General features: G+C 38.5%; 1 protein-coding gene across 6 annotated transcripts in view; it reads right to left on the bottom strand.

Annotated features, from left to right (window-relative positions):
• Positions 1-2,180: 2,180 nt before the first annotated feature.
• Positions 2,181-22,361, bottom strand: part of vav2 (vav guanine nucleotide exchange factor 2) — a 178,314-nt gene continuing 158,133 nt past the window's right edge. Inside the window, exons 9-29 of one of the 6 annotated variants that reach the window (XM_089123460.1) lie at positions 19,689-19,788; positions 17,804-17,899; positions 17,031-17,099; positions 16,777-16,863; positions 15,427-15,512; positions 15,214-15,346; positions 14,824-14,838; positions 12,883-12,992; positions 12,704-12,805; positions 10,735-10,823; positions 10,548-10,561; positions 10,292-10,313; positions 9,877-10,004; positions 8,490-8,561; positions 8,230-8,291; positions 7,751-7,867; positions 6,875-6,962; positions 6,099-6,222; positions 4,764-4,850; positions 4,331-4,485; positions 2,181-4,106 (exon numbers count right to left, since the gene is read on the bottom strand). In XM_089123460.1, the coding sequence (XP_088979586.1) occupies positions 4,059-4,106; positions 4,331-4,485; positions 4,764-4,850; positions 6,099-6,222; positions 6,875-6,962; positions 7,751-7,867; positions 8,230-8,291; positions 8,490-8,561; positions 9,877-10,004; positions 10,292-10,313; positions 10,548-10,561; positions 10,735-10,823; positions 12,704-12,805; positions 12,883-12,992; positions 14,824-14,838; positions 15,214-15,346; positions 15,427-15,512; positions 16,777-16,863; positions 17,031-17,099; positions 17,804-17,899; positions 19,689-19,788 (1,804 nt within the window). In that variant the 3' untranslated portion in view covers positions 2,181-4,058. The remainder of the gene's footprint in view (positions 4,107-4,330; positions 4,486-4,763; positions 4,851-6,098; positions 6,223-6,874; positions 6,963-7,750; positions 7,868-8,229; positions 8,292-8,489; positions 8,562-9,876; positions 10,005-10,291; positions 10,314-10,547; positions 10,562-10,734; positions 10,824-12,703; positions 12,806-12,882; positions 12,993-14,823; positions 14,839-15,213; positions 15,347-15,426; positions 15,513-16,776; positions 16,864-17,030; positions 17,100-17,803; positions 17,900-19,688; positions 19,789-22,361) is intronic. The other 5 variants (XM_089123461.1, XM_089123462.1, XM_089123464.1 and 2 more) reach the window with 5 other exon arrangements.

Below are 22,361 nucleotides of genomic sequence, written 5' to 3'. Positions count from 1 at the left end.
TGCAGGTAACTGGGAATTTTGACTGCTCTTTCTCTGCCATTATGATAATTCCTAGCTTCCTTGTCTCTTCCACTCCTTGAGCAAACGTGTGCGCACGTGGGCTGCTCTTAGCAGCCTGTTCTTTACGCGGGTCACACCAAACGTGAATAGAGCGGCAAATTCGCATCTATCGTGTCTAGTTTGACGCTAGTCCAAAGCGAGGATGCGCGTATAGACAAATCCGACGAGCGTTCTGTGTAGGCTACTGTACTGTATACTACAGAGAAGCAGCACTGGACTTAAGGCATTTTGGCATTTCCTTCTCCCCAGTCTTCCACCAGACTCTGGCACCTTGATTTTCCGAATGACATTCAAAATTTGCTTTCATCCGAAAAAGTACTTTGGACCACTGTGCAACAGTCCAGTGCTGCATCTCTGTAGCCCAGGTCAGGCGCTTCTGTCGCTGTTTCTGGTTCAAAAGTGGTTTGACCTGGGGAATGTGGCACCTGTAGCCCATTTCCTGCACACGCCTATGCACGGTGGATATGGAGGTTTATACTCCAGACTCAGTCCACTGCTTCTGCAGGTCCCCCAAGGTCTGGAATCGGTCCTTCTCCACAATCTTCCTCAGGGTCTGGTCACCTCTTCTCGTTGTACAGCGTTTTTTGCCACACTTTTTCCTTCCCACAGACTTCCCACTGAGGTGCCTTGATACAGCACTCTGGGAACAGCCTATTTGTTCAGAAATTTCTTTCTTTGTCTTATGCCTGGTTCAGATTACACAATTTTAGCCCGATTTTGGCAAGATTCGTTTGACGTAGGGTGTCGTGGGGATTCGTAAACGACAACGGGCGTCGGGACGCAAGATTCAATCGTGTCATCTCGTATAGTGTGTCATAGTGGGCGACAACCTACTGTACGTCGCGTCTGCGATGCTTCACGACATCACGACAAAAAGACTAGCATGTTTCATTTTTTTAACGGTCGTCCACGACAGTTCCATGACATGTATGTGGTTGACCAATAGGAGCACAAGCTTTTCCGTATACAACTTTCAAAAAAAGACAAAACAAGAAAACAATACTTTACCTCAAGTTCTCTTTGGAGGATTGACAGCCCATACTGTCCCCTTCGAGCAGGGTTCTCAAGTCTCACGCAATGGCCGTGACACACACGCAATTCAACCAGTTCATACACTCACACGCCACACTGTGTATTTCTCACGCTTAAAAGGCAATGCCGAGCAATCCAGGAACTCACTCGCTACGAGTTTCACCTTCTCAATGACATCACGCGCGCCTTTAAACACGGCCTGCAATGACTGGTCAGGAAGTAACGTGTGGTCTGACATGTGTCTTGTCCAGCAACTGCACTGACGAAAGCGGTACTAGCAATGATTTGGTGCTACTTAAGAATCACTTTTACTGGTTCGGAGCTGGTGCTTTGGGGGTCGAAAAACAGAGAACCGATTTGAAACTAGGCTCTGGCTCCGAACCAGCACCAGCTCTGCCTTGGTGGAAAAGGGGTACATCTGTAGGCTACTTCCGGGATTCTTCCCACCGGAACCTCGCTTTCGATTTCAAAATGGCAGGTGCGTGAAATCAGCGTATGAGCGCGTCTCTGCTCTTTATCCAGCCTGCCACTTATCAGCCAATCAAAAAAAAAAAAAAAAAAAAAAGGGAAAGGGCTACACAATTAGCCAATCAGAAAATAACACTATTGTATCTGGGTAAGATTTAAGGCAACAACCAATAAAAGAAGCATTTCTTATGCTTTGGAATTGTTGACATAATTCTGCACCAACATTTTCCAAAAGTTTGGTTCACCCGCAAAGGAAACCACTGTAAGTCATGATCTCCTGTTTTAATGATACAACAAATTTACAACTTGTTTGACACAAACACTGACAACTTGACTGCTATTTTATAAAAAATAAGCAAAGAGGGAGCTCTGTCAATAGTTGCTGTGTGAAAAATGGCATGAACAGCTGTAACCATGGCATATGATCATGACTCTTTCACAGACTCAAAATCATGCCAAGTGCTTTCAATGTCATGGAAAAGGCTAGTAAGTTGGCTCCCCCTAGTGGCGATCCTAAACACATTCATCAGAGAATGTACTGTTGGGAGTGAGCAGTCTTGCATCACTATCTACACACGACCACGACCATCCATCCATCATAACAATGAGGACACCACAAATAGGCAAAAAAGAAATATTTATTTCATTATAGAACTCAGTTTCCAAAAAACTGACCATTCAAAAAAAAATGTACACAATTTTTTTTAATCATTTTTTCAGGATCCACGGACAGCAGTTGTAATATCTATGACCACATGCAATGGTTTTTTTGTCCACTACACACAAACAGGTACTAAGCCCCTAAGCCAGTGCTACCTTGACATGAGCTGCACTCTTCCATCACTGCAGACAGCTGTATTCAAGCCTGGAGCATGGCTAAAATGTCCGATGCTTTATTAGAGTCCAGCACTCTCCCACCTCAATTTACAGGTTCGATGTATGATGGCCGGCAACAGCAAAAGGTTTTTGTCCAAGGACTGTTTGAGGGACACATCCATGCACTCACGGAGTTTACAGTATGTTCAATATCAGACTTTGAGGGAGCACTGATCATAGTGTCAAGGATTTTATACTCTCTTTTCCCCCTCCAGAGGTAAAAATAAGGACAAGTATTTTTTTTTTAATTAAATAATATGAAACTTTAATGTCCTGGTCTGCAGTGTGGTGTCCTGTGTTAAAAGGTCTCTGGACAGATAAAGTGCACTTGATGGCTGAGGTTCTTCAGCAGTGGGTCTCCTCGTTCACAACAACAGCAAAAAAGAAAATTCTGCCCCAACTCAGGGATTTCATTATGTGGGACTGTAGCACCAAGTGTCCACCAGTAAGGCAAGATACTGTAATGCGGCAGGCTGCAGACGAGAAACGTGAAATGGCAATATGTATGTGCTTGTAGAAGGCCAAAAAAAAAAAAAAAAATCACAAAAACCTCTGGGTATTCATGAAAATCAGTGCACCGAACAGCATTACATTTTCCCTTTTCAGTCCAAATCTGGACCACTAAGAACATGGAAATAAATGCTAATCACAGCTAACAGTGTTTAAGGAACCTCTTCCTGATACTCCATTGCACTTTTGCCATACTCTTGAAGGAAGAGGAAGACATGAAGGTGGTTGTATTTTTCACTGTAAAAGCAATTCCAGCCACGACTGAATGCTTTCGGTTAGCTTCCCCTTGTGCCAGTGAGATGATGAGCAGATCTGACAAGCTCATTTCAGCCCAAGAAATATTGAGTCTCTTTTATGGTCTTCTGGTTGAGCAGAGTCCAGCTGAATGGGTGGATGGGGTCGGAAGAGAGCACCACTACAGAACAGGGCGTTAATGCTGCAGCTACTGTATCTAAACCAGACTCTGTTGGGAGTGAAGATATGTATAAAAAGGCACCATCTTTTTGGACAAGGGTAGATGTACGAATTTGTATGTGCAATATGAGTCTGAATCCATCTCTTTACTTCCACATCTAAAGGCATTACCATTTCTAAGGCAAATTCTCTGTGTAAAGAAATGCAAAGTGCATCTGCTCTGCTCTTCTATATTCTTTGCATTGGTGCTGTTGAACAAATGTTCAGCGTTGCATTCTAATCATAGATATATCTCTTTAATAAATTATATATATATATATTTATATATATTTATTTATATGTCCCCACCCCCCATTATACCCATGTGGCCGTCAGCGCACGTAATAGGTATTACTGTACAAACTTAAAGCCATGCTTGTCCTTTGGCCACTTTAAGTTCTGTTCTGTTCACAGTTTCCTACTCCAGACACTGAGAACGAACAGACTCCGAGCAGTTTTCTTCACAGAGATCACACAGAAATTCCGAGAAAGGGTAAAAGCATATTCGTACATGATGAAAAGAAACAGAAGTACAAATATTCATTGTAAAATATGTTTCCAGCAAAAAGACTTCCATTAGGTCTTGCCTTGGAAACCAAAGAGTCCTCTAAGAGGGCTGCAGATCAGAATGCAATTGGACGATTTGTGACTCCAAAGTTTCACTGCACCCCTTCCTCGTCGACGTACGTGGAGGGGAACCATCCAATCTGAATGGAAAACAGAGACAGAATCTGAGAATATACAACCTCAGACTTGCACAATGAGAATAACATTTCAAATTTTGCTCAGTTTTTCATTATACAACAGTTTTTCAGGTCTTCTAATATGATCGGCCAATCTATTCCAATTGGATGTTTTACAAACAATACACTATTTTCTATCATAAAAGTTGCTTTTTTCATTTGCTCATAACATTTGCTTGCTTTATTACCCTGCCATTGGCCTCTCCTTTCCACCAGCCTTGGTCTCCACCAATCTTGCTGTAGATCTTGACGATGTCCCCTTCTCGCAGGGACAGCTCTCTCATGTCTCGAGCGGCAAAGTTGTATCGCGCCACAGCTGTGCTAACTACCCTGGGTGTGAATACTGTACAAGGCCGCCAACAACATCCGGAGATTAGTGCATGTCAAATGATGAAGAGTGCCACTAAATGCTTATACAACAGATGAGTGGACAATTTGACATTGCGAGGGAGATGTAAATGAATGTGGTGTTATTACAAGAATTTGATACATTTCTGAAGCCCTAACAAGAGGATGCAGAAAACACAACCAGGGGAGAGATGCGGATAAGCAAATGAAATTGAAGAGGAATTGGGGGAGGTGGCATGGATGACGCAAAAGCATAAGCAAAAAGCGCAGTACCTGACCAGAAGGGAGCAGAGCTTTGAGAGGAGAAATTGAGGCCCTGAGGACTGAGGAAGGAGAAGTTGTAGGAAGCACAGGTGGCTGCTGAGACAGAATAGGTAAGGGAAAGAGAGAGAGAGAGAGAGCGCAAAAAAATAAATGAGGAAGACACAGCAGAGTTGCACATCACAACAGGGTAAAGAAAGTTCAAGGACATGGTTTCCTTACCAAACTAAGACCGAGTAACAGATTCAGTAAGGTGTGTGCATGTTTGCATGCATGTGGAAAAAAGTAGCTAGAATTCTTACAGACGCAGATGACCCAAAAATCAGTTACTCCGACATAATTCATATTTCTAATTTCTTCATCTATATACACAACCTTTTAAAAGCTTGGAGTCATTATAATTTTTTTAAGATATTGATTTGATACCTTTATTTAGCAAGAATACATTTATAAGACTTTTAAATTGGTACAAAAAAAAATGTATGATGGTTTCCACAAATATATTAGGCAGTTGATACTAAAAATATTTTTTTCTTGAGCAACAACTTAGCATTTTATACTGATTTTTGATGGCTCATGTGACTGAAGACTGGAGAAATGATGCTGCAAATTCAGAGGAATAAATGACTAAATTAAGAATAATGTAATAAATTACATTTTAAAATATATTAAAAGAGTAAATTGTAATAATATTTCACAATAATACTGTTTTACCATTTTTTGATCAAATAATTGCAGCCTTAATGGGGAAATACCACTTCACTGTATTCACTATTCACTGTACGGAAAAGAACACAGTGAACATTCTGTCCTTTTCTATTCCATGGAAGGAAGTCATTGAGGTTTGAAACAAAATGAGGGCGAGTGAATGAAAAAAAAATTCATTTTTAGGTGAATGATTCCTTTAGGCAGCTTCCACATTCTCAGAAACAGGCACTGTCTTTACGCACTAGCATAAATATCAGTGAATACCAGTTAAGCTTGGCTGGAAGGAGAACAAAGGTGCATAACTTATAATGCATCCAATGAAGCATCTGTTTATTAGAACCTATTCAGCTCAGCCAGAGTGGGCGGCTCCTTTACAACCAAGCCTAAGATGACAGACAGTTGAAATACCAGAAGGCGGAGCATACAGAATGTGAGGGCGGGACCAGCTGGCAGGGTTTGTTTGTTCAGACTTCCAGAGTGTGTCCAAAGATTGCGGAAGGCTGCTGGCCAGACTGGTGGGGGCTCAATAATAAATGTGGGACAGAGAAAGCAAAAAAGCAGAAGAGAAAAAATAAAAAAGAAGGGAGTAAGGGAGAAGAACAAAGACAGATAAAAAGACTAATGGGACTGAACGTTTACCTGGTGAGCGGGTATTGGTGCGAGAGCTTGAGCGTTCCCGGGATTTGTAAGGGTACCGTAATGTTGTGTCCAACAGCTTAAAGCTCTCTTTCAGTGAATGAATCTGATAATACTCCACAAGCTCCTGTAACAAAGAAACATAAAGTGTAGTTACTTAAAGTAGAAAGCTACTTACAGAAGTTTCAGAAAAGAAGCTGAGAAACTAGAACTGCATTTCCAGAAGAAATACAAATAGTTGCAAGGGATTTTTTTTTTAAAGACTTAGGTAGGCTTAGATTAGGCTTTGGTTCTATGTAAATAAACTAGAGCCAATTAGCATCACACATCTTGTTTTTTTTTTTTGGCAGCCGTGCAACATAAGGCTATAAAAAATTAAACAGTAATATTGTGAAATATCATTACTAACTGTAAAATAAAATAACATAAAATAACATAACATATATAGAGTATCTTTTTGGATGAATAGAAAGTAAGAACTGCATTTATTTGAAATAGAAATATTTTGTAACACTATATGTCTGTAATTTCTGATCAAATAAATGTCCATGCTGAAATTTTCTTCTCTTCTTGTTAAAATAAATCGTATTTACCCTTAAATGTTTGAATGTTAGTGTGTACAAGTATAGACATGAAATGAAAATATCTAAAGTAAAACCTGGACTGAAATCTGTATGTTAAGTGCTTTGTGTGAATTAATTGTGTAAAACTGCAGAAAAAGTTTTTCAATGCAGTCTTCACCATACAAGCATTATAAAAATGCAAGACATTTCTCTTACCAGAAGGCTTTCAAACTTCTTTGCCTCTGTAATGTGAATCCAGTTGTCTTTCTCAATAACTTTAATATGCTTCACTTCATCATTAAACCTGTTAAAAGGAGAGAAATGTTCCCATCATTCACCAGACTCACAGAACGTTTCCCAGTAATATTGCATATCATACTACAGTATATTTAACTTGTGCAGAATTGGAATATCATATAAAACTTTTGTGAATAATGTACTCTTTCCATCCCATGTGTTCAAGAGAACAAAATCATCACTCCTTGGAAATTGGCACAAAATACATTGTATGTAATAAAAATGGAAGTTGCTGCAATCAGGGAATCCACTGTGGCTCTTTTTTCCTACATCATAAATGACTTGTGTTTTAGAGCATGCAGGCAAAACCCAATAAACGCTTTAATGTTATCTGGCATTCAGATTCCTGGTGTTTGGACATCATGTGAGACGCTTCTGGGAGGGAATTAAACCAAATCAATTTTTATGACAGACTTCGGCTCAGGCATTTCAGAATGATCAAACCAACATTAAAGATGATGTGCAATGAAATTGGTCCACTGGTTAGTCCAGTTATCCACTCACAACCACTGATGAGGCAAAGTGCATTGAGGGACATTTGTTGTGCATTGAGGGATTTATTTGGTAAATGTGTTTTTATTGTAGTTTACGTGCATGTGTTCTTATTGGATAAAAAAAAATATATATATATCCGCCTCAATTGAGCACATACTTTTTTTCATGTGTATATTGGCATTTCCATCCAGCGATTTTTTTTTTTAAATAGGTGGATGGAAAATATCTAATGACTGACAAAATACTAAAAGAAGACGGACAGAATGTTTTTTGTTGGACATGAATACATGTAATACTCACTTGATGCTGATTGCGAATCTCTCAGCCTCTGCTGTTCTCTCTCGGATCAGATAGGTGCCACTGCTGTGAGACTTGAGCAGGTTGTCGGCCTGCTGCCGCTCCATGTTTCCAGCAAACCTGAAGCCCACAGGGAAAACACAACTCATTCACAAGCCTGTTCAATACCCTGTACATCATTACAGGAGCTCTCACAGAGGTCGTTACCTCATTAAAACACAATAAAGACCTAACATGCCTCACAATTAGCCTAAAGCTAATCAATCATCATCATTGATTCAAGTTATGACACATAATTCCATGCAATTTTCACTGGATCAAAGGAGAGCAGCATAGCTGCAAAGACTTAGTACTATAATTATAGTATTAATATTGTAATATATAAATGAGAATGTGAACAGTGATTATAAATATTGTAGTATCTTGGTATTGTAAAGAGTAAAAATGGACAAATCAATATGTTCGCAAACAGGATGAAATACCAGGGATAAACGTAGTAATCTGTTTCTCTGGAGGACTGACGGCTGGAAAATGACTGGAAAGGCTGTAGAGAAGAAAACCATCAAAACATAAAAGACCACAGGGGCTGGTTTCATTGTTCAGTGTTCTTCTAATAGTATAGAACATTGTCTAATAATTCTAGTATATAGTACATATATTTAAGAGAAAGAAAAAATATTAGGAATAATTTAAGAAAATGTAAATGTTAAAATGATTCGATTTTGTTTTAATGAATCTGTACCTTAGGGTCAAGACATGGTTTCACACTGGAACTGGGGAAGAAGCCAGTCTTTTGGGTTTGGATGAGCTTGCCCTTAGAGAAAAATGCAACGAATGACAGGTAAAGATGAATGAATTAAGGACTTTAAGCCTCCCAAAATGAGACAGCAGTTTAAAGAACTCAAACTATATTAGGTATGACAGGGTCCAAAATTAATGCCAATGGTATGTGAACTGTTTTTACTGGCCATAAAAACAGTATATGGACAAAAGTATTGGGACACCAGCCCATTACACGAACAAGGACTGTAATGGCACCACATTCTAAATACATCGACTGTAATATGGAGTTGGTCCACTTCTTTGTAGCTACAATAGCTTCCACTCTTCTGGGAAGGCTTTCCACAAGATTTTGGAGTGTTTCTTCAGGAATTTTTTCCCCATTCATCTAGAATGTGTGTAGGTCAGGCACTGGTGTTTTGGACGAGAAGGTCAGGCTCGCAATCTCCGTTTCAGTTTATATCAAAGGTGTTTGATGGGGTTGAGGCTAAGCCAGTCAAGTTCTTCCACACCAAACTCGTCCAACCATGTCTTTATGGACCTTGTGCACAGGGACACCGTCATGTTGGAATAGAAAAGAGCCTTCCCACAATTTTCCCACAAAGTTGAAATCACAGCTTGGTACGCCTCAATTATATTTACCCTACAATGGAAGGTTTCCCCTGAAGAACAGCCCCATATCATTATCCCTCCACCACCAAACTTAACAATAGAAACAATACAGTCAGGCAGGTAACATTCTCCTGGCAAACCCAAACCCGCCCATCAGACTGCCAAACAGAGAAGGGTGATTTTACACCACTCCATCCAATGCTTGGCATTGTACTTGGTGATGTGAGGCTTGCATGCAGCTGCTCGGCCATTGAAACCCATTCTAAGAAGCTCCCACTGCAGTGTTTGTGCTGACATTCATGGCAGTGTAAGTTTGGACCTCTTTAGCTTTTGAATCAGCAGAGCATTGGCAACTTTTACACACCATGCGCGTCAAAACAGTGACCCTGCTCTGTGACTTTGCGTGGTGTTCTGCTTTATGACTGAGTGGCTGCTGTTCCTAAATGCTTCAATATTTCAATAATAACACTTACAGTATGACCCCTTTTTCCACAAATGTTTGAAAATACAGAGTGCATGGCTAGGTTCTTCCATGTTCCTTAACACCCGAGTCACTTGTGACTTAAAAGGTCTCTAACCCGTTAGGAAATTGTATTTCTGATTTGGTTGGACCAATTCAGGTTGTATCTCTATTATGATTCGTTTAAGGTAGAAAAACGGGTAGGGTAGTAAAATCTGGACCATAGAACAGGTCATCACTGTAAACATGGCAAATGTTTCATTTTAAAATATCATACCTCCCACCATGATGTGTCTGGATCTCCCTTCAGGAGCTCAATGACTTCTCCTGTCTGAAAGCAGAGTGGCATCTTGCCTGGCAGGGCAGGGGTACCATTGTAATTTTTGATGGCTACCATCTTTGGACCTTAAGAACACAATTAAAAAGAAAAAAAAATCTTATTAGAACTGCAAGAACAAAGTACATGGACCCTTATAATTTATATTCTTAGAACACACCCATACCCTATGTTTATTGCATGCATGTAATATACACTAGATGTCAGCAGAGAGCTGAAATATAATTTCTTTAGAGCATGTGTGCTAAATCTGGTCCATTTCAGTTTAAGAGCCTGAAGCTGTGCGCCGTATCTACATTTTTCAAATTTACATAACAGCATTAGTATCTCAGACACACTTTACTTATATTCTTACCTGATTGTGGAAGCCCTGGCTCCTGCAATAGACAGAAGGGGAATTTATGATTTAATGGACTTCAAAGAATAATATGATTTTAATTTAAGTATATTAGGCATCTTTAGGCTGTGTTTTTCAAAATTGAGGAGAAACTTTAAGATTAAATAAAGTAGTGAAGTTTGGTAAAAGTCAGCGAGAGTGGATGATTAATTCATTAGACATTAGAGTAATCTGAGAGATGGAAGTTTAACAGTTCAGGCCACTAAAAACTCACCGAATCATGGGGACCTGAAATAATAATGAGAGAGAGAGAGAGAGAGAGAGAGTGAGAGAGAGAGAGAGAGAGAGAGAGAGTGAGTGAGTGAGAGAGAGAGAGAGAGAGAGCATGGTCAGTGGTTTGTTCTCTTTAATTAGGGCAGACTTGATGTACATGTGGTTTCTGCTTTCTGTGAGAGACTTACTTATTTTGCAGATGGTAATGACCTCTAGGCACTCCTTATGGACGCCGGTCCCACAGCGTGGACAGTAGTATCCCTGGTAGAAAATACCCCTAAAGAAAACATGATCAAATAAAAGTAAGAGACATACTGATGCCAAAGTGTCTGAAAGCAGCAAGGGCTCTGACAAACGAGAATTGTAAATACAATACAATAAAATGTCTTCATTTTGTGAGGTCCTACTAAACTCATCCAAACACAATAACAAGAATTTGTTTTGATTTTGAGTCATGCTCACGGTCACCCACGCATAACTTAGAACCATGTTGCTAAGATGCTGTGAGTAGTTGCTAAGGCACTGCTAAGCAATTGTTAGGTTGTTCAAGGTGGTTTCTAGGTTGTTGCTTACTGGCCCAAGTCAAAAGAGCCCACCACCAAGACTACCAGATTCAAAACCACTTTGTTTTTGTCCACATAAGAAACAATTACTGTCCTAATAGGAGTTTAGTCCATGCTGCCCAAAGCCCTATTTGGAAGGGACAAGATATCCCAGAGGACATTAGAGAAATTCATGTCTGTAATGATAAATTTGCATTTCATCTTAATGATAAAACTCATGCCTTCGGATGTCGATTTATTCACGGTAAACGAGTGAGTTTTGTGATCCTACGAACCTGGGAACACATGATTGTCTACTCTGCTGTTAATAAAATATAATATGCTTTGAATAAATATAATGTAATAATCATATTTAATTTAATAACAGTTCAATAATATCCTATTTATTCTTTGAATCTTTAAATCTCCTGTTAAAGCTGCCGTCACCCCTCGCGCAAGTTACAATCGGATCGGCATTTTAAAAAGTGGAGATATACTTGATTTAATTGGGTTCAAGCTGGATGCAGAGCTTGGAACATTTCTTCTAGACAGGTAATTGTACTTTATCAACCAGTTACTTTATGTATTTGTGTTACATTAGTAATCTAAGTAGCCTATGTTTGCCCAAATGTGTTGGTATGGATAGCTTACGTTAGCACTTGTTGGGCAGGTTCATTAGCTTTGTTAGCACTGAAATCCGTGTGGTGAAGGAATAAAGTTCAGCTTTTTTGAAGAATGTTGATGGATGCTGATGAGACGGGCGCGTTCACAGAAAAGCTGTTGCACACGCACTGACGAGCACAAACTCTGTGGGAGGGTATTCGTTGATAGTGGGGAGGGGCCACTCAAGTCCACTCAATCTGCCAGACTTGCTGACTGCAGCTTTAAAAATTAGAAGGTAGACGCGCTACATTTGAAATAGTTTTCAGTCTTGCATTTTATCTCAAACTGATGCATGCCATTGGTGATGATGCATCAGATGCATCACTTGGTATGGAAAAGCAGGCCCACAGTAAATATCATATTTGAAAACCAAATCGTGTCTGTACTCTGTAGCATCTAAAGTCTATGATGTTCTGGTCTTGACTTTAATGCAATTCTATGCTTTTTTTGTGCAATTCATTTATTTCATTGCTTGTATCCTTCCTTCATGTCTGTAGCGCAAACAGTGTGCCACATACTGAAATGTAATCCTTAAAAGCTTGTTCAAATTCAAGGCATGAGCCATTGTAATAGTGACACTTGGCTTTGGAAGCCAACTTGTGCATTAATACAGCCCCAACAATCAGTCACCCATCGTGACTTCATATGTCGGTACAACTAAGCGGCGACATTCAACACCCAAACAAAATGCAGGCCAGTTTGCACACAAATTGAAACATGGATCCATTATAATTAGCAGCCAGTGTGCACACTGACCTGCACTGCAGTGTGGCAAATTTAGGTCAGTGCAGTATGATTTCACACGAGTCAATACAGCCAATCAGTGAAGCAGCTCATGTAATACAGGTCAAACTAGTAACCTAGTATGCAACATGGGTCGAAGCCCGTCTCAGTTCACTGCGCTTGCCTCTGTAATTCAGCGAGAATGGCGGTTGTGTGAGAGAGCCCTCACCTCAGCAGCATTTTACAGGCTCTGCAGTTGGTGTTCTTTTCAAACGTGTGCATTTGGAAGTTGTGCTGGTTGGCAGTGGCTCTTTCGGGTTTGATGTTTGACCTGTGTGGATAAATAATTGCACGTGATACGGTGATCAAAAAATCCTTTGTAATTTTGACACTGCGGATCTAACATACATGGCCATGTCAAACTGCTCCATCCACTTGCGCTTGGTATCTTCTGTCTTGCAGAAGAACTGGAAGCCCTGTTTCCCCTGCAGATGGATCAGGTAGAAGCCATAGGACCACTATGGGTGGAAAAAAGATGGTTTATGGAGGGAGGGATGGTGGACAGATATAGAGAGAATGCAGCAATGAATTGAAAATGTTTTCAGATTGTTCACATATCCGTCTGCACTGTTTAAAAAAATAATAATAATCATTTTAATTGTCTATGTAAACGTGTCTTTGGCTGTTCCATTGAATCTCATGCTAAAAACACATTTTTAAAGGCCCAATTCAATTCTTTTTCTGTATTGACAATTTTCCTATTGAAACAAGATGTTTGGGCGGGACATTCTAGCTTGTTTCCTTTTTTGTTTTTGAGAAGAATTAGTGGGACCCACATTCTCATTCTAGAAAAAAGAATTCTTTGGATAAAAATCTTTGTAATGCAGGATGAGTCATCAATTGTTTTAACTGCATTTACACTACAGTTTGGGGTCAGTAAGATTTTTGAATGTTTTTTATAGAGGTCTTTTGCTCAGCAAGGCTACATTGATTTGATAAAAAAATATATTTGAATTAGGGCTTCTGATTTAACGCATTCATTTAATTAATTAGTTATGCTGAAAAAATAATGTGTTAAAAATTATTTAAATGCATTTAATGCACCACTGACCTGTATCTTACATTTCATACAGTTGATAGGTGACTGACATGATTAAAAAACTCACTGCATGATGTGATATTGATTATATACAACAGTTAAATAAATAAGAAGTTAATATTATATTCATATTGTGTAAATATTTTAGACCCAATTTTGTCTCCCTTATTTGCTCAATTTTTTTTTGCCAACAAAAATATCATCTATAAAGCCAGAGCAGAACTGCTGTGTCTCTCCCAGAAACACACAGTGTTTAATTTCTTTGGATTAAATGAATCCACTTTTTTTTTTTTTTTTGGTCATTTTTGCCAACTGTTTTAGGAGTGCTGTGAATTTGGACATACTTTAGTCACATACAGACTTTGCCTACTGTATAGTAATGAATTTGGGATGTGATTTGGGATGCAGCCATTTGCTTAATTCCTGAATGAATCAGCCGTTTGGAACGAATCTAATGAATGGCACTATATATAAAATATATATATTACAGGTATAGTTTACCCAAAAAAGAATAATCTGTCATAATTTACTCACCCCATGGCCCCAATTCTATGTTGTACATTTTCCCCCCTAAAGCTCCTACTTTAATGTCTATTTGAAGCTTTTCTCAGACAAATTTGATGTGTGATTACAAAATAAAAAATGTATCGAGTAATTAGGTAAAAAAAGAATCCCTTGACAGCCCTAATTTTAACCTTTTAAAATGAAATTTGGCAAAGCAGAATTTTCAGCATCATTACTCCAGTCTTCAGTGTCAAATGGTCCATCAGAAATCATTTTATGCTGATTTGATGCTGAATTTACATTTCATGCTATTATCATAGTAATAGTATTATTATAGTTTAAAACTTTTTTTTCAGGATTTTTTAATGAATAGAAAGTTCAAAAGAACAGTAATTATTTGAATTCTGTAACAATGCATAAGCAATGAAAAAAGTATTATTATTATTATTATTATTTTTAAATCTTAGTGACCCCAAACAACAGTGTACATCTAATAAAAGTAAATTTAGTTTAGCTAGACAAGCATATATTTACAAAGCTAATAGATGTGGATTCATTTTGACTTGCATCAATGGATTCTGCAGCACATCTAAATCAAATTGATTTGTAAACAGCTGATTCAATTCTGGCAGCATTAAGCTGCTGTTGATCTCTTGAGATGACAGGAAACAAATCACAAAATCACAGAATTAAAAGGCATAAATCACAGCACCTCAATGCTTACAGAACATGAGCATTCAGCTTACCATTTTTCCACTCGACTGGTAAGCATGCAAAGAGATTGAAGGCGGAGAGGGAACGAGAGAAAGAGAAAGAGAAAGAGAAAGAGAGAGACACCCTGTTACACATGCATTCTCACATACATGCAAAAATTCCTGATTGTTAGACTCAGCTTCTCTGCATTTCCACACAAGCTTGAGCATTGAAGAGGGCAGTACATCATCTTTGATTGGTTAAAATTATGAGCATCATGCTTTAATGAACGCAATCAAACTGTGTTATTCACCAAGCAAACGATCAGATCATCCCTTTGCAATTTTAACACACAAAACATTAAGATCACTACCGTAATCAACTATGGCAGGTATATTTATTCTGAAACAGGCCCGATAGCTGGTTAATCAAATGTCTCTCACCTTTTTCATATCACGGTTATTCATGGGGTCATCTGACATCTTATAAAAGTGAAGTTCAATGATCTCTTTTAACTCATAGTTATAGCCTTTTCTCTTGCAAACAATCACAACTTTATCAAATAGGAAGATGTATCTAGGTAAAGAAAACAGGAAAAAAAATATTACAATCTGTTTTAAAGCATATGAAAACATATAATGAAGGTGCAGTCGTACCTGTCTTGTTTGGTCCGGTTAACTATAGAGCACACTTTAAGCTCTCCGTCTATCTTTGGCCTACCGTACTCCTCTAGTTTCACCTGCTGTGAATTACATGGGCACACACACACACACACAATACATTTATATTGACATAAAGGCTTGAGGAATTTCAAACATTACTTTGTGACATACATCCAAGCATCACTTGTTCCTGTATGGAATATTACAAGTTAAATACAAGTTAAAGGCAATGAGTTCAGCATCTTATCTTATTCAGATGCAATTGCAAAAGTAATGACAGATTTCTCAAATATTGCCTGCCCGTCTGCCAAACAGATATCTCTAAAAACCTTTCACAAAAAAACGTTTCGTTTTGTAAGCATGTCAAAGGTTTTGGTTTAGAAACATTTTTGCATGTCAGTTTTGTTTGCAGATTTTTTTGTGTGAATCAGTCACTGATGAATGTAAAACATTTCTATCAGTCTGGAATGACAGTGCTTGTTCTTTCGATCTTTGTACGTTTTCAAAATGTCTCATGTAAAAAAAAAAAAATGTCTTTGTTGGAAAAATATCCTATATACATATACTGTAACATAAGAATAATATCTTAAGGAGTTAAAGAGATAAAAAGGTACTACAGTAATGCTACAGTTGCTGTTATATTAGGAGCTATTAAAGGCATGGCAAAACCCATGAATGTATTTTGTCTGTAAGTGTCATGCCTCATTGGCTCAATGATGTATAGCTGCAGGCATCATCTGCAGAACAGACCCTCACATAAATAAACCAGAGCTGATACACTAACTCCTACATTATCTACTGGGAAAGGATACACTGATTTCATTCCCTTTAAACAGTCCCAAACATGTTCTGTGCTTGTGGCCTGGAGGCTTTAAGGATTTATTTTACTGAACAGAAGTGACAGACGGGGGGCAGGTGGAGGCTTGTAAACAACTAAATGTTTGGGGATAAAGAGGAATTGGCCAGCATGCTGAAATGCGCATGACCTCAGACATCATAAGTATTGCAAAGGACACAACAGAGGGGTTGCAATCCTCATAAAAGCTACAAGTAAAGGCATTATGAATTAGCTTTAAGTCAATTTCAAGATTCTGATTACATTCTGATTACAAGATTACATTTATCGAGGTACCTCAACAGAACAGACAGTAGGTTGGCAACTAAATATGCATGATATATTAACTGGACAGAAATACACATGAAAAATATAATGCACAGGTAGATAAGGCCCATATTTTAATCAAACAGGGTCATAAAATGAATTCTTACTGGCCAAACTTTTAACGTGTGCACTCTTTCTGCATTGATTATGCCAGATTATCACACAATTTCATGAAAACTTACTAGATTTTCTATTGAGCTCTGAAATTCACTTATTTTCTTCAGCGTTTCATTGTCCCTCTTCACCTCATTGATGTACATGGCCAGGTCCTTCGAAGACAGATAAATAGACAAAGGTAAAACACTTAGATAAAAACTCCCAAGCCACTCGTCCCCCAAAATACAAAGTCCCGGAGATCCTTATATATAAAATTTTTTTAAGGGATAATTATATATGAATTGTATTGTGTATATGAGGGTTTTATCAGAGTTCACACCTGCATGGCTTCTAGTGCTTCTTTAAGCTGCTGCCTCTCCGGACGGTCCATAGAGTGACTTACTAACTCCTGCGGAAACACAACACAATAATAAGTCACACATACAGACCGGCTCTGTTTATGGTAAAAGGGATGAAACTCATGATTAGACATCTTGGTTATATTTGACTATTTCCGTGTCTTTCCCACTAAATTACCTTTTATTATCAATAGAAAGCACGCTTTCTTTCTGTCCCTCACATACTGTACACATACACTCGCACATAGACGGAAACATATCTTGTTGCGGAGCGTACACGCTTGGAAAAAACGACAGAGTCGCACCACAACCTACAACGCGCCTACATTTGAAATAACAAACTCGAGCGCGCAAAAGACGCGATATGACAACAGGCCCTTAAACAGTGTCAATGTATCCACCCCCCTCAGTCCTCACTTCCCTATATCCTGCCCTTCTGTCACGTCACATTCTCCGTATCCATTATTAATGTGTGTTGTGAATTAATGATGGTTTGTATCATGCAGGGCTTCCTGTTTTATACATGATCTCTATTAGCAGTGGCTGGGCAGAGTGGAGAGCCACATGGGTCTTGTTGGATGAGGTAAAACGATCTAAATGTTTTATAAGGTTTTGAGGTTTGCGGGAGGTGCTGTGCAGCAGAGTAGCTTTCAAACCTCAAACCAGAATAAGTTGAACAGGTTCCTTATTATTTCTTAAACTCTCTTAGTGAGAGATGAGCTCAATATTGTTGATGATGAATAGTGGGCCTCACCTTAAGCAGAAGGTGGTATTTCAGGACCCTCTGCATGGGGACAACCAGAAGATCTTGCAGTTTGAACTTTCCCTCCTGGACCTTCATGGTACACTCCTGTAAACAAGGATTATTGCAACAGGTGAGCAGTTTAAAAAAAAAAGGAAACTCTCATAACAAATATGGACCACAAACAAATTATTTTAAACCGACAATCACTGAAGACGGCCTTCAAGAATGTGGCATATTTTAGAGTAGAAAAAAAAATTATGGTGAAAAATAATGTAAACCAAGGCAAACTTTTTAGTGATTAGGATTTCATTGGATCATAGAAAAATCATTGGAGTTGAAACATGTTAGACAATGAGGTTATTGGTTAAAAAAAAATTCCCAAATTGTATTAATGGTTATGGTAATTTTTTCTTTGAAACAGTGTATACCATGTAAACCTGTTTTCACACTAAACAAATAAATTCAAAATGTGAATTTTACATCTCACACCTGCAACTTGACATTTTCATAATTACAAATGTATATCTCACAATGTGACTACTTAATTTATTAAACACAATTGCCTTTTTTCTACTCAGAGGTGGAAACAGGCTTCAACAGTAAATAATAATGCACAATAAGATCAGAAACAGTAATTTAACAAAAAAAAAAAAAGTTTTTCATGTTGTCTCCAGTGTATAAACTGTAAACCAGATGCTTTTCCTCTACACTGTGGATTTTTCATCTTCAGTTTATGCGTCAATCTCTTCATTTTTAATCCCCCTGTTCTTATGTGACAAGTAAGCAAGGAGGACAGACTCAAATGTCACGCTTGACATTCAGAATGGACTGAGGAAGAGGTTCATCATCTCTATGACTATCAGTGACTCGACTTCCCTCATGATGAAGGATCTCTGACTAATCCATTACAAGAGGCTCTTGTCTCTTTCCACGAGGTCTCGTAACTGCGCTCTGAATGTACTGTACTAGATTACAGAGCCCTTCTTGTGTGTGAGATAACAATGATAATTATGTGAATTTGTCAACAAGTGTGTCCACAACTGTGGTTGTGGTAATTTCAACTGTAATCTTCTTTAATCCCGCCTGGAAATAATGGCTTCTCTCGCCCAGTATTTATTTTTGAAGTCATTAAAGTAACCTACACTGCCACAGATTGGCAGGCACAAAAACATCCCTGTAGTCCTTCATCTTGAGTAGCATTAGCACAGAGTAAAATTAGTTCATGCCCCAAAACTGTCAACAGCAGTCTGCCGAGAGCAAACACTGTGCTGGGGCTGACCACTGGAGCGGTCTCTGGGAGAAAAGAGCTGTTAAAAGAGTCTCTTTGAGGCAGTGTCTCTGCCTCAGCGCATTTAACTGGCTGATGATACATTTTAACTGAGAGAGTGAAATCTGCATGTTGTTTAGTAGATTGAGCATTATTATTTTTTTCACAAAGTGATAGCTCACCCCATAAAATGTAATTTAGTCATAATTTTATATATATATACATATATATATATATATATATATATATATATAGATATATATATATATATATATATACACCTAAAGGATTATTAGGAGCACCATACTAATGGTGTTTTTCCACTACACAGTACCAGCTCAGCTCGACTCGACCCTAAATGCATTGAAGCAACTGTCATGTGATTGGTTGATTAAATAATTGCAATAATGAGAAATTGAACATGTGTTCTAAATAATCCTTTAGGTGAGCGTACACACACACACACACACACATAGTAAATACACAGTATAGATGACACTGCATACATGAAAAATCAAAATACCATTAAAATGTATATTAGACTGATTTTACAAATTTCAAGCACTTCTACTGATTGTGTACCATATAATTTATCAACTGAGGAGTCTGATTATAGTAAGAGCCTACCTCCACTTTACACTTGACATCTTCCCGTGTGGCAATTAGCTCATCCAGTGTCTTCTGGGCATTCTCCATATGGCTACAGTACTGGCCGTAGATGAGCAGTCTACAAAAGAAAGATCAACAGACTGATGCCATAACCCTGCGATGACATTCAAGCCTTTTCTCAAAATGCTTTCTTAAGCCCTTGTGTTTGCGTCATCAAACGTCCAAAACCAGTTCCAATACTCAAAAACCCAAGTACAGAGGATGCATGAAAGTACCCCGGGTGTGTTCTTGATAGGATACATTGAGTGCAGACTTGAGAGACTAAAACCCTTACAAATCTCAAAAATCATTGAGGGCGGATAACGTACGGCAGCTTGTAAGCTTTAAACTTTTCTTGTTCTCACTTATGTTCTCACTTACGTGACGGCTCGTGAAAGTAAACTTTGTCGTTTTGTTAGGTATAATTTTAATAAAGTTCTAATACCTGGAGAAAGCCTGTCATACTTTTTATTTGGCATATTTAAAAGAATCTTAACATTGACAGAGTAACAATTATACATATTAATTTACACAAATACTCATGTGAAATAAAATAAATAAAATAAAAACAATCATGTAATTCAATATTTGAATAGGTTATGCTGTTGGATGGTGCTGTCCAACTGCATTATTTGCGCTGAACGCTAAGTTGAGCAAAACGATCACAGCACATCTCAATTCTCACAAGGATGAGTTCTGTGTCCTTCAGAGTACGTTCTTTCAAGGTAGCCTGGCATGACCGGTCAACACGAGAATGCATGTCGTCCATTCATTCTATGCAGTCTTGGAATTTAGAAAGAGCCTTAATATCAGTCTCAAAATATTAATAATAGAGTTACATTATATGGGGAAACAACAGATGATTTGTGCATAAATAAATTAATTGGGTTTTGAACACCAATCTGTCACCGTGTCAGAATGATGACAGAATTTTTATTCATCTTTGGGTTAATTTAAATTTTTCCTTAAATATTTGAACCCATTAAAAAGAAACAAAGTCTATGCTACAAGTGATAACCATATAGTCAGTGTTACATGATTTCATAATGAAGCTAAATCTTTTGCGCAGTGTCTTTATCAAATGAATCTGAGTGAACCATTTTGATGGATTCTGGATTGTGTACAAGTTAATTTGGGCCACTGAGAAGATCAAGACACGTTTATTAGATTGCACAATCGACTCCTGATAGCGATCAACACATTCTGGAAGCAGCTCAAAGTAATCTAGCCTAGATGATGGCACCACGTGTGGCACAGATTTCTGCCTCTGAATTAAGTAGGACACACACTGGCACAGTTGGCAAGCTCAAACCCTTAGATACTCTTGGGTTGCCTGACTCCTAATTGTGGTCTTGGTTAAGCCAGTTTCACTCTACAAGATATAATCATCGCTTAATTATCCTTGATCAGAAGAACAAAACTGCCTGTAATTCCATTTTCCCATAAATTTCCAGAATCAAAAAAAAAAAAAAAGAAAGCTGGAAAGATGAGTGGTCTGATCAAAGCAAGGCATACATTTATAAATCCAAACTGGATTATCCACTAATGAGGGCAAAACGCATGTGGATGGGGTCGAATGAATAAATGGATGATCAACTCAAATTCAGTTCATTAAGTGTGGTCTATTGAGGTAGTATAACCTTCTCGATGGTCTGCAATCCAGGACAGGCTCCAAGTCTCACCCCTATTTTATTAACGTGAGCCACCCACTAAGTTAAGGAGCGCAAAGCTAACTGAAACTGTAGTCTTGAACTGAAAAGGGGGCTCCCCTGCTGCTCTGTTCAATGTCTGGGCCTCCGTGCCCTTGGGCTAAGCAGGCCTGATTAAAGGCTAATCTGGAACAAGAGAGACGGCTTGGTTCCTCATGGAAATGGACTGATGGAGATTAATGGTGGCCTCGCTCAATTATGAGCTGAAAAGCATATTGAAAATGCGGGCGCAGGTGTCGGGAATTAGCTGTAATAACAGATGTCACAGACATAATTGAACATGAAGGTCTTCTTTACAAGGCAATTTCCAGATTAAATGTTTCAGGTGCCTCGTAAAAAGGACTGCAAGGGAGAGACGGTGCTCAACCGTTGATATCACTTGAGGTAGCGTTAATGTTATTCCTCTCAGACACGACAGCAAACATACTGCTGATATTTCTCTGCTAATGCAGTGTCTAGTCAATAAATTAATTACTTTATAATGACATGGCAATATGTACTTTAGTGTTCTGTATTCATACGGTTTCGCTGTGTGTGTTTTATACGCGCATCTGAAGTGTACGCACTCTCTGTGCTGCATGTTCTCTCTCTGTTGCGCGCAGCCTCACATGTTAGCGTAAACAACTCAGCCAGTGATAGTTTGTTATTTGTCCTCTAGAGGCCGCTCTCACTGTGTATAATACCAGCAGTCTCTTCTGCGCACTCTCATGCTTTGTAATGACCGCATGCACTTCTCAGATACTCCAGCAACAGACACAACCTGGAAAATCTATCGGTGTGGATTTTTGCCGATAACGATAGTTCCACCAATCAACTATCGGTACCGATATATCAGCAAAACCGATGAATCGGTCGACCTCTAATTTAGACATTTACCCCCACCTACTGACAGTTTTAGTTTCTTATTTAGAAGTTTCTTTTTCAATGTAATTTCTTAAAAATA

Source organism: Pimephales promelas, chromosome 19 (assembly GCF_988280905.1).
Source record: "Pimephales promelas chromosome 19, fPimPro1.hap1.1, whole genome shotgun sequence".
Taxonomy (NCBI): Eukaryota; Metazoa; Chordata; class Actinopteri; order Cypriniformes; family Leuciscidae; genus Pimephales; species Pimephales promelas.
Note: the sequence above shows the minus strand (reverse complement) of the source record. Positions and strands in the feature narration are given on the sequence as shown.